Here is a 15,600-nt window from a genome sequence, read left to right on the forward strand (position 1 = left end):
CCCCCTCATACCTCACTGACCTCCTCTCCCCCTACCAACCCTCACGGTCCCTCAGATCCTCCTCAGCCGGTCTCCTCTGCATCCACAAATCCAAGCTACGCAGTTTAGGGGACAGAGCATTTTCCAGGGCAGCTCCCAGGCTCTGGAACTCACTCCCCCATAAGATCCGCTCCTCCGAGTCACTCACCATTTTCCAGTCTCAAGACCCATCTCTTCTCCTCTGCCTATCCATAGCCTAACGCCCCTCCCATCTCTGTTTTTTTTTTTTTTTTTTTTGCTTATTCACCTGCCCTGTAAAGCGACTTTGAGTTTGAGAAAAGCGCTATATAAATTCAATTTATTATTATTATTATTATTATTATTTTCAATGTTCAATGTTGACAGCTTGACTGGATACGGTAAAAGTTTCAACTTGCTCCGCTTAGTACGTCACCTTCTTCGTTGCTCTGATTGGCTTTAGCGCTATCCAATTGCGTGCAGAGAGAATTTGAAAGACAACCGTTTATCCCGCCCCTCGGATTGAGCCCTGTCAATGATGAGTTTCCAGACCTAACATGTTGATGTAGGTCTGGCATGCCAGGCTAGTATTTTTCTATATTGTATTGAGAACTCAATTAAATATTTACCATCGTATAGTCTAAATAATTGGATGCTTTTAAATAAACACTTACAAAAAACTATACAAGTTTTAGGGCTGGACGATATGATGATAAATAAATATATCATTATAACATTGATATAAGTAATAAACTGGATTTAGACCTGTATTGTATTTATATAAAGCCTTCAAATTTGGCAAATTTGCTTAATGCAAAAGTCGAAAACAAGCACAGGTCAGGAAACACGATTCCTGGCTGCATGTCAATATCCATGGATCACTGGATCTTTGGCAAGTTGTAAGGAACATTATATCGAGTCCAACCTTTAGTTTAAACTGATAATTGTTTGTTTTACTCACGTTTTCGAGTTTCCCCTATTAAATCCAGTCATGCAGCAGGCTATTTTGCCTCTCAGTCCGGCTGAGTGGGCGTTTTGGTGGGAAAGTGACATCAATGCATACCCTCTATAATGTATGCAAAGCTTTTACTTGCTCATTTCATTTATATTCTTCCAATATTTTTTTCAGTGACCAACCAGTATTCTGCAGCGATGCATTATTACCTGCAAGCAGGGACTGTGTGCTCAGATTACTTCACTAAACCAGTTCCTCCTGATGTCTACACTGACCAGGTGCTGCAAATTTTGCTGAACGCTGTTATGAACAAATAATAATAAAAACAGTAATTTCTACTTTTGTCTTGGTAATAAAATGCTGTCTTAAGATGTGACTGATGTTTTGTCAGGACTGACACATGTTGAATGTTTTGCAGGTTCTAAAGAGAATGATCAAGTGTTGTTCGTTGTTGAACTGTCACACTCAGGTAACAAGCCTGTCATGAACCGACTCGTTTCAGATGATACTACTAGCTAATTCATGATGTGATTTTGAACACTGCAGGTAGCTGTTCTCTGCCAGTTTCTGAGGGAAGTGGACTACATGACAGCATTCAAAGCTCTACAAGAGCAAAACAGGTGAACTTAAAATGCATACTGTATCAGTACCCTACAAAATAATTCAGAAGATTAATTCTCTCTCCACTCCTCCCCCCCATTCCATCAGTCATGACTCTATGGATTCTTTCTATGACTACATTTGGGATGTGACGATTCTGGAATATCTGACATGTATCCTTTTTTAAAGAACACTCCATTCTTTAAAACCATCTGTAGCCAGGAGTTATCAGTTTTGAGCTCTACATCTGCAAATGTATTAATAATAAATGTAAATAACCTTTTTTTCCCCAGCATGTCTGATATTCTAGCCGTTGTTAAACCGTAACATTTGCCCTCAGACATTCACCAAAAACGAGGAGAGGGTGACAAAAGACAAGTTGCAGTAAGCTGATTTGTTTTCTTTATTGATTCAAGAATTACATTTAATGCAGATAGTGTATGAATGTTAATATCTGGTAATATCTATAATTTCAGTGCAGTTTTAGTGCAAGATTTGTACAGAAGTAGCTTTTTTAGTAACATTTGGCCATCAAAATAAATTAATTCGCTCACTGCATAAATTTGTGTGAACACAGATCAAGGCCATCGGACAGACGGAGTTAAACTCCAGTAATCCAGAGGAAGTCCTGCAGCTCGCAGCACAAAAAAGAAAGAAGACATTCCTACAGGCCATGGCTAAACTCTACTTTTAAATTCAATCTAAAAGAATGGGGTTTTTTATACTGAAAAATCAATTTCAAATAAAAATGGCTCAGCTTTTGGCTCTCTTTTGTTGACATTTTTTTTTAATATACATAAATTTTCGCTTCACACACCTACAGAAAAAGACAAAGATGAAGAATTGTAAAAATATCTACAATCACTTACCAGTCAGGATTTAAATTTGAACCACTCCAGAACCTTTTTTTTTTCTAATCCAAAGTAAACTATTTACAACATTTTCTTTTTTAATAACCAATGAATTACAATTTGTTGGTAACTTTTTAGGGCTACTGTACTCTAACCCTAAACTCTAACAGTATTCTACAATTCTTATTCATAATTCGTATTTCAATTTAAGGCTATACTGTTGTTTACTGTTGGCAATACTACACATTATTTCTATCTGGGTTTTATTTCTTTCACAATTATTCAGTTGTGTGTCACACATGCACACACACACACACACAGACATAGTGATCATTTTAAAAGACGCATGGGAAAGGTTTTTTATTGTTATTTATCATGTTTATTATTATTTAGCTTCAATATTTAAATTATCAATTCGAAAATTTTCACATGATTTCTACCCATGATCTTTTGTGAGCAAACCGCTAATAGTCTACTCAGACTGAGAAAAATGTAGAAAGAAAGGTAATATACATTTATCATACAGTTAAATTAAAGGGCACCTATTATTGAAAATTCACTTTTACATGGTGTTTGAACATAAATGTGTGTTGGCAGTGTGTGAACAAAACCACCCTAGAATGATAAAAATCCACCCAGTGTTTTTTTTACAATCTCAATAAATCATATGCACTGTCTCAGAACGAGCTGTTCTAAGATTCAGCGCTTTGTGACGTAGAATTGAGCAAGGGGTTTGATTGACAGTGTGGTTGTGGCATAGACCCCGCCCTCGGTGATCTGTACCTAGGGTTGCCAACCGTTCCGTATAATACGGAATCGTTCCGTATTTGACACATAAAAGTCTTGTTCAGTATTGAACTGATACGGAACGCACTTTGTTCCGTATTTTTGAGAATCACTTCAGTGCAAATCCATGACACATCTTCTAATACAGTATATCACAGACTATGAATGAAGACCTCACCAGTTGAGCCACTCGCGATCGAGTAGTTTTACCGCAAATTAGTTAAAATATCCTCTAATCTAGAGTGATCATGCATGCGAGACAGTCTGATGTTGAGCTCCTAACGGCGCAGACGCAAAACCAGGACTGGAGCCAAAGCACATTCCTCTCTGCACTCTAAGCGTTCTGTTATCATTCCAATTTCGTCCACTATGGGTTTTCCAGTCTCACAGGAAAAACTGCTCCGTGTTCAATCGATTTTAAAAGATAATCTTATGTTTTACTGACTGCTCCCCCGCAAGAATTTTTTTTTTTTTTTACATTTTTAGGTTAAATGCAGTCTCGTGCTCTTTGATCGATCAAAATTAAGAGCTTCAACCCATGAACTGCTCGTTAAACAAAGATAAAGCATTGATTTGTACTAGGACAATAAAGAGGGCTCAAACATCTTTTTAGTTATGAGAATCTCAGTCTACATTACATTATCAGTGGTGTTTTATGATGCCAAACAATTATTATAATAATGTAATAATGATTTACATAATTATTCCTATGACTTAAAATCCATATAGCCTATAAATGTAGGCTACTATATAAATGAAAATGAATATTTCAAAAGTATATTTTAATCAACATTACACTGTAATATAGGAAAATTAAAATCCTATTTCTACACTTGCAAGAAATAAACCCTTGAGCTTTTATTTAGGATAAAACAGATAGCCATGCTGTCTCACACAGCATAAACAGAATGCCTATTCTTAAAGTCTTGTGCTGTTTTATAAAGGCAAAAAGCCATATCATGGTGTCGATTTTAGTTCATTGGCAAAATATAACGCTAGAGACCTTCATGTTAGTTTATAAATTTTACATCTCATATGTTTGGCAAAAGGCGGATTCTATTGAATAAGTACGCACAAGCCTACAGAAAACGGTTGTGTTTATTTTTCTTCAAATGCAGTATAAGCCGATGAGTTTTGAATGGTATACGTTTTATTTGATGAAATTAAAAATAAAATTAATTCAACTAAAAAAAATATTATAAACTAAACAAATCCATGGTTCATTGTTGGCAAAATGATCATGATAGCCTTCATATATCTAGAATATGTGGTACAGTCATTGATTATGATTAGGCATACTTTGCTATTCTATAAATTAATATAGTCCTAATAAGTTGCATTATAATATGCTATAATGTGTGAATTTCAGGGGTCATATCACCCACCACCCCCCCACCACCACCCCAAATCAGAAAGTTGGCAACCCTATCTGTACCCCATCCTCCATTGTTTCAGCTGGTATTGGCTCTTGGAAACATAAGTGTTCTCTTGTGGGATTGGATGTAATAAAACACAGAGGATGTATTGTATTTTGGAAGTTTAAGTTTGAAGTCCTTCGTAAATAAGTTAATGTTTGAGCGAATCATTTTCTGACTGTCTTGTGAACGAGGGTCAATTCAAAGCAGGTCTTGCTTCAAATCCTCAAGTGTGGATCCTCAAGTGTGGATCGTCATCTACTGTGTGCGATCCAACGTCACCTCCAGTAAGTGTATTTTATGATTTTTGAGCAAATAGTAATTTCAGTCGATGTCAGCCAATTCAACAACAAATGCATCTAAAGTTGTTGTCGTCATAGGATAGTAGTAGTAGTAAAATCTTTATTTGTCCCTTTACAGGGCAATTTAAGTAGCTTCAACCTCACAAAAACAGCAAAACATCAGACATTACACACACCAGAAAAAAAAAAAAACACACACACACAAAACCCCGGGCATTTATAAATCTTCGTCCAGCTACTGTTAAAATTAAAATTCATTCACGGTGCCTTTTCTTAGTTTCAAATAAGTATTTACAGTCATCACTGCGTTTGAAACAAAAGACCTAGAGGCTTTAGTGGTCCTCCACTTGGGCACTCTATATCGCTTTCCTGAGGGAAGCAACTCAAATTCTAAAAACAAAATGTGGGATGTATCCTCTGTAGTATTCTTACATTCTGCTAAGAACCTATCGTATGCTATGGATATGGTATCCTGTGTTCTTATTGGCCATCTCGCATGTCAGTCATATGATAGCTCTGGAGAGTTCAGTATGCATCCAGCACGACACGAGTGAACACTTTGCCTGTGTGATTTGATTTAATCAATCTTCATAATAAACGAATTCAGCGTGCACCCAGAGCCTCCTTGAGTACTCCTTCATATTACGAACAAAAGCTTTACATGGTGTCAGAGTAAACGGATCGAACAAGGATGGACATCGCTGGAGTTCCAATGCCCACGATGAACTGGGAAGCAACTAACCTGCCTGATGCATGGCGCAAGTTTCAACAGCACGCGGAGCTGATGTTCAGCGGACCACTGAAGGCAAAGGGTGAGAGTGAGAAATGTAGTTACTTTCTCCTGTGGGTCGGTGAAAAGGGCCGTGATATTTTTAATACATGGTCACTGTCTGCAGATGACGCAAAGATTTTAAAGTCATATTACGACCGCTTCGCGGCATACGTCGAGCCCAAATCGAACGTGATATTCGCACGTTATAAATTCCATGAAAAAATGCAAGGAAGCCAAGAGCCATTTGAACAGTTTGTGACAGACCTGCGTTTGCTTGTCAAGGACTGTAATTATGCAAACAGTGATGAAATGATCCGCGATCGCATTGTGTTCGGGATACATTCACCGAAAGTGAGAGAGAAACTTTTGAATGTGGGCTCCGAGTTAACGCTCGAAAAGGCGATTGATGTCGCCAGATCTCATGAAGTGGCGCAGGCACAGTTAAAGACGATTTCAAGCAGCATGAGTGCTTCACGTGAACACGAAGTGCACGCAATCTCCCGCCATACATCAAAAGGCGCAGTTCCAAAGCAGCGTAACGATAAACACACAAAGAAATACAGCGAGAGTTTGCAACCTAGAAATACTACCCCAGTGCACCACAAAAGATGCGGCTACTGTGGAAACAAACCTCACACTGATCGATCTCATTGTCCTGCAAAAGGAAAAGTGTGCAAAATATGTGGTAAATTTAATCACTTCGCAAAAGTCTGTCGTTCCAGCTGTGAGAAAACTGTCCATGCAATAAGCACAGAACACTCAGACGAAGTTGATGAGTATGAAGAGCTGTTTATCGACTCAGTGACACAGGGCAGATCGAGTTCAGAGACAGAGCAAGCTTTTGTGTACTTAAAAATAGGTCCAAGACAACTCGAAGTAAAGTTCAAACTAGACACTGGATCATCTGCCAACGTCATTTCCCTGTACGAATATGACAAGCTCAACACTCAGTGCACTCTGCAGCCGACATCTCGCCCCTTGGTTGGCTATGGTGGTGAACGCCTGGCGGTAAAAGGCAAATGTGAACTGAAATGCAAGCACAAAGACATTGAGATGACAATGACTTTTTATGTAGTCGACACAAACGCACCCCCGGTCATAGGTCTAAAAGGATGCATTGACTTTGGGCTCATTAAATTAGTACTATCTGTTACAGAAGCACAGATGGAAGTGCCAATCTTGAAGGAGTTTGCAGATGTTTTCAAAGGGATTGGACTTTTCCCTGGTGAGTGTACCATACACTTAGATCCGCACGCAACTCCAGTAGTCCACCCACCCAGACGCGTTCCTCTCGCACTACGCAGTCGTCTTAAAGAGGAGCTTGAGAGCATGGAAAGACAGGATGTCATCATTAAAGTCGTCGAGCCTACTGAATGGGTTAACTCTATGGTTGTGGCTGAGAAACCCCGCACAGGTCAGCTGAGGGTGTGTCTGGACCCAAGGGACCTTAACAAGGCCATCAAGCGACCTCATTACCCATTACCTACTCTCGAGGATATAACATCCAGGTTAGCTGGTGCCCGATATTTTAGTGTCCTGGATGCTAGATCGGGTTATTGGGCCATAAAGCTCACTGAAGAATCTTCAAGGCTGACCACCTTCAACACACCTTTTGGGCGTTACCGTTTCCGACGCCTTCCCTTCGGACTTATTTCAGCCCAAGACGAGTTCCAGCGGAAAATTGATGAAACGTATGAAGGTCTGAATGGGGTCATGGCCATTGTTGACGATATTCTCATCTATGGGAATACGAAAGCTGAACATGATGAACATCTCCATGGAATGCTGCAGCGTTCCAGAGAGAGAGGAGTCAGACTCAATCCAGAAAAGAGTCTCATCTGTGCTACAGAGGTGAGCTATTTTGGTCATCTCCTCACTGCTGAGGGAGTGAAGCCTGACCCTGCCAAAATTGCTGCCGTGAGAGATATGGAGCCACCTAACGACAAGGGAGAACTCGAGACAGTGCTAGGTATGATTAACTACCTCTCCAAATTTGCACCTGGCCTTTCTGAAATCAACGCACCGCTGCGACAGCTCCTAAAGGAGTCAAGTGAGTTTGTTTGGGATGCCCAGCATGACAAAGCCTTCGAGAAGATAAAAGAGCTCCTCACATGCGCACCAGGCCCAGTCTTGGCCTATTTCGATCCTCTAAAGGAGATAAGGTTACAAGTTGACGCTTCAAAGTACGGGCTCGGGGCAGTTCTGCTACAGGATGGAAGACCTGTCGCGTACGCATCAAAGTCGCTCTCTGAATGCGAAGTCAATTACGCTCAAATTGAGAAAGAGCTCTTTGCCATACTATTTGGCTGCAAGCGCTTCCATCAATACATTTATGGCCGTCAAATCATTGTTGAGAGTGACCACAAACCCCTTGAGTCCATAATGCGGAAACCCCTGGCATCAGTTCCCCCAAGGCTACAGAGGATGATCCTCCAGCTCCAAAAATATAATTTCACCATCGTACATCGACCAGGCAAGGATATCCCTGTTGCAGACACATTATCCAGAAAGTCGCTGTCTGACCAGGACACAAGCCTAAGTGAAGGTATGGATATTCAAGTGCACACAGTTTACAGCAGTCTTCCCGTCAGTGACTCAAAATTGGAGGAAATTAGAAGTCAAAGTGAAAAGGACCCACAGTTCCAGACACTGAAAGGAGTGATTCTAAGAGGATGGCCTGAGGAAAAGAGAAAGTGTCCCGTGAGTGTGTCAGAATTCTGGAATCACCGTGACGAGCTTTCGTGCCTGCATGGTATAATCTTCAAAGGTGAAAAGATTGTCATTCCCACAAGCCTTCGCTCTAACATGCTGTCACGTGTACACGCCAGTCACTTAGGCATCGAGAAGACCAAGCAGAGGGCCCGTGACGTCATGTTTTGGCCTGGGATGGGAAAGGAAATAGAGAACATAGTTAAGAAATGCTCAATCTGTCTCACGCACCGCCCCTCCAACACCAAAGAGCCCATGATCAGTCACAAAGTCCCTGATAGGCCATGGCAAGTTGTGGCTACCGATTTGTTCACCTGGAACAATGAGGATTTTCTTGTGACTGTAGACTACTACAGCAGATTTTTTGAGCTGGACAAGCTCGGCAGCACAACTTCAACTGCAGTAATAGACAAACTAAAAGCCGCTTTTGCCCGTCATGGCATTCCGGAGACTGTCATCTCAGACAACGGCCCCCAGTACAGCTCGGGTGAGTTTGCAACATTTGCAAGAACGTGGGAATTTAAGCATACCACCACAAGCCCGTACTACCCCCAGAGCAATGGGCTAGCAGAGAAATCTGTGCAAACTGCAAAGATGCTGCTAGAAAAGGCTAAAGCTGACAAAAGTGATCCACACCTCAGTCTCCTGGAGTGTCGCAACAGCCCGGTTGATGGTTTCAAGTCCCCAGCCCAGCTGTTGATGAGTCGCCGATTGCGGTCGACCTTACCGAATACCCACCAGCAGCTCATGCCCAAAGTCGTCAGCAGGAAGGATGTCAGAGCAAGGAGGTTGCACAAACAACAGAATCAGAAAAGCTATTACGACAGATCGGCTAGACCCTTATCTCAGCTCAAGGAAGGACAGCCAGTTAGAGTACGGGAGCAAGGATACTGGAAACCAGCCGTTATTGTCAGAACAGCTGACACTGAGAGGTCATACCATGTGCGTACTCCTGATGGACGGGAATATCGACGAAACAGACGCCACCTCCTGGACACAAAGGAACCCCAGGACAGTTCGGACATATTCTCAGGGCATGATGGTGCTGAGCTGTGTGAAACACACATTAACAGTGCACCACACCATGGTAAACACACACCTGACCGCACTGGTGATCTGCCCATTCCTTACAGAACCAGATATGGACGCCAGATAAAGCCCAGAGTCATTCTGGATCTGTGATTGTACAAGGGTGTAGGCGGATCGCTGCCCTTAAAAAAAAAAAAATTGTTCACTATGTTCAAACGGTTGTGTTTTCTATATGTGACAATGCATTCATATGTGAACACATTATGCTAACTCTTCAGTAGAATAATCTATTGGTGCTTAGTTCGTGCATTTAACCATTTGAAAGCTGAATGTTCTTTTAAGTTAAGGTGATATGCAATACTTTTCCTTATATTGTTTATTTCAGAAAAAGGGGGATGTAGTATTCTTACATTCTGCTAAGAACCTATCGTATGCTATGGATATGGTATCCTGTGTTCTTATTGGCCATCTCGCATGTCAGTCATATGATAGCTCTGGAGAGTTCAGTATGCATCCAGCACGACACGAGTGAACACTTTGCCTGTGTGATTTGATTTAATCAATCTTCATAATAAACGAATTCAGCGTGCACCCAGAGCCTCCTTGAGTACTCCTTCATATTACGAACAAAAGCTTTACATCCTCTAGGATAGTTAAAGACTTCCTAAGAACACTTCTCTCACACAAAGCAGACAAACTCAACTGCACAGATCCTGTAATCTTTGACCCTAAATTAATGTGCTGCAGCTGGGATCTACTTTTAACATTTAATCCATAAAACCAACAGATCATAGCAAATGTTAAAACACTTTCAATAAAAGATCTATAAAACATTATCAATATGGATTTATCTACTTCAAAGGACTTAAGCTTTGCTGACTGACTGTCTTGTGAACGATGTCTGTGTATATAATTTAAACCTGGTTTGTATAGTGTGTAACCACACATTTATAAATATATATATATATATATATATATAGATATATAGATATATATATATAGATATTGTATTAAAAACTGCATATGTTCTTGTTCTGTAAGTTAGTCATCTTCTCACATTTGCCACAGAAGCACCTGTATGACAAGTAAACATGACGCAACAGGTCCCTCGCATAAATGTAATTTCGCTTGTAATTTCAAATATGCAGCTCATTTGCATTTAAGGTTGTATACACCAAAACAGCTCATTTTAAAACAGGCCCCAAAAATGACATTTTCAGATGGTTATAATAAATTAACTGTGGGGTATTTTGAGCTGAAACTTCTCAAATACATTCTGGGGACACCCGAGACCAATATTACGTATTTTATCGTTGTATGGTACAACTGTACAATGACAATTAAAGTCTCTCTATCTATCTATCCATCTAAAAAGGGGCATAATTGGTGCCCTTTAAATTTTTGTTCACGTTTCTTACATGAAGGCTTTCTTTTACACTTTATAAATCAACATTTATTGAATGTGCAGAGCTTAAGAATGAGCTGGCCAATGTTAGAGAGTGCAGCCACGTGCACTTGATGAGAATGTAAACACACATGGGTAGAGTGAAGCCAGTGAAGAGGAAATGAGAGTTACACTAAATTAGTTTAAAAAAGCTACTTACAATTGTGATGGAACATTTGTAAGGATTGTAAGTAATTTGATGCCCTCTTCACTGAGAAAAGAAATAACCAAAGGGCGCATTTGTATGTGAGACAACAACTCCCACAATGCACCACATTGCACAGCCCCGTAAACCACACCCACTAATCCGGAACAGCGCAAAACATCAGGCTTAAAGTACTCCGGCACCGTGCCGGATCTCCGGCGTACGGGCGTGAGGGGAAAAAAATTGTAAACTTGCATGCGGTTTAATATTTTCGAGTCAATTGATTTCACCTACCAATCAAGAGGAACGCAGCTCTAACACGTTACAAGCCTATCAGAAGCAGAGCGGGGCACGGGTCCTAGCAAGCAACAACGTGTAATTGAAATCCATACTTCACGAAAGTGTCGTCGGTGAAAGCCAGCGCAAGTTCATAAAGCCCGGGATGATGTCTTACTTACGGGTGTAATTTCCTATGCGGACATGTCCCCCCCCCACCAAAGAACGTATATTGACAAGAAGTGAAAGCCAATAGAACGTTCCATTGCAACACCAGCGCCCAGCAGCAGCCCTACGCTTCCACCATTTCGGGGTGAAAGCGACTTGGCAGTCATATAATATACATATATTTAGTCCAGTGCAGAGATCATTTTTAGGTTGAAATAATTAGGCTAGGTGATTATTTAACTCACAACAGTTAACTTTATAGCAGTTAAAAAAGAAGTTGCTACTTAACCGAGCTTTTACCCCCACATAACTTGAGACAGGGAAGTTCAAGGATTTAATTCATTATATTACTCTCCACATTAAGTGTAATAGGTAAGAATAAAGTGATATCAGTTCATAAAGTTATAATAACATTGGACCGTTTACCGGGAGGTACACATAACGTTATTTACAAAAATAAGTTATCAATTAAATAAATTAATTCAGCAAATAAATGTTGTACTAAAATGTAAATGTTTGACAATAAATATATAACAGCAACAGAATAGCTTTACAGTAAACAGTTTTTTTTTTTTGTTTTTTCAGTACTAGCCTATCTTATATTAATGACCGTTAAAGCAAGACCATGTAAACAAACAAAAAAACACAGCCAATGTCCAAAGTGGCAATTAGTTATAGGATAACGGACACAGTGCATAAATGATCATCATGTTTGTAGCATGATCCAGGGGATTAAAACGTCCAAAATATATTTCAGGCCTAGTGGAGTTGGCAACTAATAATAGTAGTAAAAGTTTAAAGTTGCATACAATGGAAATACTCTCTAATGCAAGAAAAAAACTACCTCAAAACACTGTTATCTGTGCTGTTGTCCAGTAACTCCAGTTGGAATTTTCACCCCGATATGGCGGCCGTGCTACCGAAGCGCCATCTAGTGGCTGTTACCAAAAAAGCATCAGAGTTTCGCCTCTTGTTCTTCTATTGAGAATGAGGAGTCACGTGCCGATTTGGGCGGGGTCTGAGCCGGTCGGCCATGATGGTAGGAGATGCTATCAGTTACCAGGGGCAACGCCTTTAGAACCCATAGACGCGACTAAACATTCCAGAGCTCTTTAATTTTCGTGCATTTATTATTTTGGCAGGACAGAGACATATTTAAGAATACGAGAAAAAAAAGGAAGAGAGTAAAGCAATGCTAAAAGATAAGGTGAAAGAAAAGGGACCTTACAGGAACAAACTCACACAAAGTGCAAAACAGCTGTATTTGGAGAAGCACCATCAATATATTTGTTCTTTTGCACTAATAACAGTATTATTATTTTATTATTTTTACTTATGTTGTCCATGAAACGTATGTTGTCCAAATAGCCTATATATTTCAGTTCTCAATAAATATTGTTAGGTCATATCAAGTTGTTTAAAACATTTATTTCAATGAAATAAAAAAGTAATGAACAAGGCACTCAAACAACACTTTTGCATATGTTCGTTAAGACACAGCAAACAGTGAAAATCGTATACTAAAGGCATCAGCAAACCCAGCAATCCGCGTCTCCTCGTCAGGTCAGACTCTCCCTGCTGTGTCCATTTCGGTATCCCCAAAAACTGTATTCCATTGTTCCTATGTTTTCCAAATGTATCGTGTGAGTTACTGGATTAAAGGGCATATTGCAGGTTAGAGGACCCAACGAGTCAATGCATAGAAAAACAATGTAGGAACTAGATTTTCTTTAAAATATACGTATAAACACGCTACAGAAGCTTCTGCAGTCGTTTTTGTGAGAGAATTTTACTTCCGCGTCTGAAAATGGGCATGGCGGGCGTGACGCAATGAGCGGGAGAGCCGTCGATTCACACAACAGGAAAACAATGGATCGCATGACATTTCGGACGCTGACTCGTATGACGGATCAAGCCATAAAGTTGTGAGCCTGCTATGCTAAAGAGATCAGGGACAGGCCAGGATAATGTCAGACAGAATGGTCAGGGAAAAATTGAGCTGTGATGTGAGGAGAACCAGTGGAGAACAGGACAGGTGCCTTTTAGGTGAGAGACGTGCTTATAGGCTATACGTTCGCTAACGATATACACTGTGCTCACAATATTGTACAGATTATTATGATCCTCTAACAGGCCAGCAGACATTAGTATGTTTAGGGTAGATTTATATACTATTAAATGTATAAAAACTTTACTTGAGTATATTTCTATACTAAAAGCATAGGCTATACTCAGGTACATTTTTAATACATATTTTTCACCTAGGCTATAACATAAACAGAACATTAAAGATTTGAGTATTTAAACAACCAATTTTGTTTTTCAATTATAAGTTCTATTTAGGGCATGACATGACTAAGTTACCTATATAACACTATTTGATGCCATTGGTAGTATACGACGATCAATATTCTTGCTTTGGCATACCCTGATGTTGAACTCCATCATATCAACGGGATGCTAATCATTTGATCTGAAGTGAACGCTACACGACCGCGTTTTCCGAGCCGATGCAGAAGAGAAATCCCGTCTCTTCACCTGCACAAACCGCACCAGGAACGAAAGAAAGGCTATAGCACCGTCACTTTTATTGTAATGGAAACTTGTGGACTCGATCTTGAAGTCCTGACAGGCTGGAGTTTTTGCAATCTCCACAAACACAATAATTTACCATGACGATGATAAATTAAAATCCAAAAACTAACGAAAGCACACTGACTGACGAGCGCTCTCACTGAACACCAGCCTGCTCTCCACTGAGCCGAGGCTGAGGCTCCCTGATATGACGTCAAATGACGCGATGTTGAAAAAAAAAGCCGTTTTTACTAGCAGTCCAAGAAACGCTCACTTTATCTTCTAAATTAGTGCCCCTATGTTGTTTTAAAACATTTTAAATCCTGCATTAACTTTTCATATGGTATTTTAATACAAGGTTATCTATAAATTTCGATTTTTTTATTTTTTTTACCTGCAATATGCTCTTTAACGCAGCAATTACTTCCAGGCATGGTAAAACAGTGCGGTATTGCGAGAAACTCCTTTACTGCCGAGCTAAAAACACACGTAAACAATACTGTTTTGCCATGGGAATCCTACCAACATGGCGGAGAGGGGAGGGGCTCTGTAAAATGACGTCAACTCCTCATTCTCAATACTCTTTGCCCACTTTCAAATTCGTTTGTTGTGATTTTTAACCGCACGCCGTCATCGCCACGGAGAAGCAGGACCGAGCCTGTGTAAAATAGCTCACTGAAAGCAGGTAATGAGCAGGTAACAAAGTTATAGCGGTTGCGACCATCGACTATAAAAATAGATTGCGACACAGTCAGTGACACCAGGTGACTAATGTCATCATGGATGAAAAGAAAGAAAGGAGATGAGTTGGTTGGTTTAGAAAATTAGCGATGTAAAGCATTCTGTGTAGCTTACTAAAAAAAAAAAAATCTGTGTAGCCTACCATGAAAACGAGTCCACTTCAAACTTTAATATTTTCTGTCAGCAATGTATGTGTTGCCCCCTTGGACAATAACGACGACAATCAGTTCTTTTCTGTAGATTTATTTGCTCCGGTTGTTTTCTCTTTTGTTTCTGTGACAGATTTTTGAGCTCAATTTTTACATGAACAACAACATGCGTGAACTGCACTTTTTTTACACTTCTTCTCTCTCTTTTTCGAACCGGTCTTCTCAACCCACAGCGCCCCCAACAGTATACATATTTTCTGAGGCTTTCTACATTTATACTGTTAACATTATATTAGTACAGATTATGTACAATAAACAAAAAAAAAATAAATTAACAATTATTTGAGGTCATTACACCCTCCCCCACTAAAAAAAATAAAATGTTACAAAACATTTTTAATTTACTATCTCCGGGCAAATATTGAAAATGTAAGTTCCAATAACAGTGTAATGTACATGCTTTCTCACAGCTTAACAACATATTTTACTTCCAAACTACTTTGACATAATTGCAATTATCTAAACTTTTAGATCTGATGCATGTTGAAAAGGTGTCTTGTCTTTAGGTTCGCTGGTGGGCCCCCCAGAACGTCCTGTAATGACAAGTGGACACAACCACATACACCTCCACAATGTATTTAACACATTTTAAATGTCAATTCAGCAATGCATTAATTTCTTAATGTT

General features: G+C 39.8%; 1 protein-coding gene across 3 annotated transcripts in view; it reads left to right on the forward strand.

Moving 5' to 3' along the window:
• Positions 1–2,321, forward strand: part of ints8 (integrator complex subunit 8) — a 170,227-nt gene extending 167,906 nt beyond the window's left edge. For all 3 annotated transcript variants that reach the window (XM_039654282.2, XM_089122728.1, XM_089122729.1), the window contains 6 exons: positions 1,127–1,230; positions 1,371–1,421; positions 1,499–1,572; positions 1,661–1,725; positions 1,893–1,936; positions 2,130–2,321. In XM_039654282.2, coding sequence (XP_039510216.1) covers positions 1,127–1,230; positions 1,371–1,421; positions 1,499–1,572; positions 1,661–1,725; positions 1,893–1,936; positions 2,130–2,246 — 455 coding nt within the window. In that variant the 3' untranslated portion in view covers positions 2,247–2,321. The remainder of the gene's footprint in view (positions 1–1,126; positions 1,231–1,370; positions 1,422–1,498; positions 1,573–1,660; positions 1,726–1,892; positions 1,937–2,129) is intronic.
• The last annotated feature ends 13,279 nt before the right edge of the window (positions 2,322–15,600 follow it).

Source organism: Pimephales promelas, chromosome 18 (genome assembly GCF_988280905.1).
Source record: "Pimephales promelas chromosome 18, fPimPro1.hap1.1, whole genome shotgun sequence".
Taxonomy (NCBI): domain Eukaryota; kingdom Metazoa; phylum Chordata; class Actinopteri; order Cypriniformes; family Leuciscidae; genus Pimephales; species Pimephales promelas.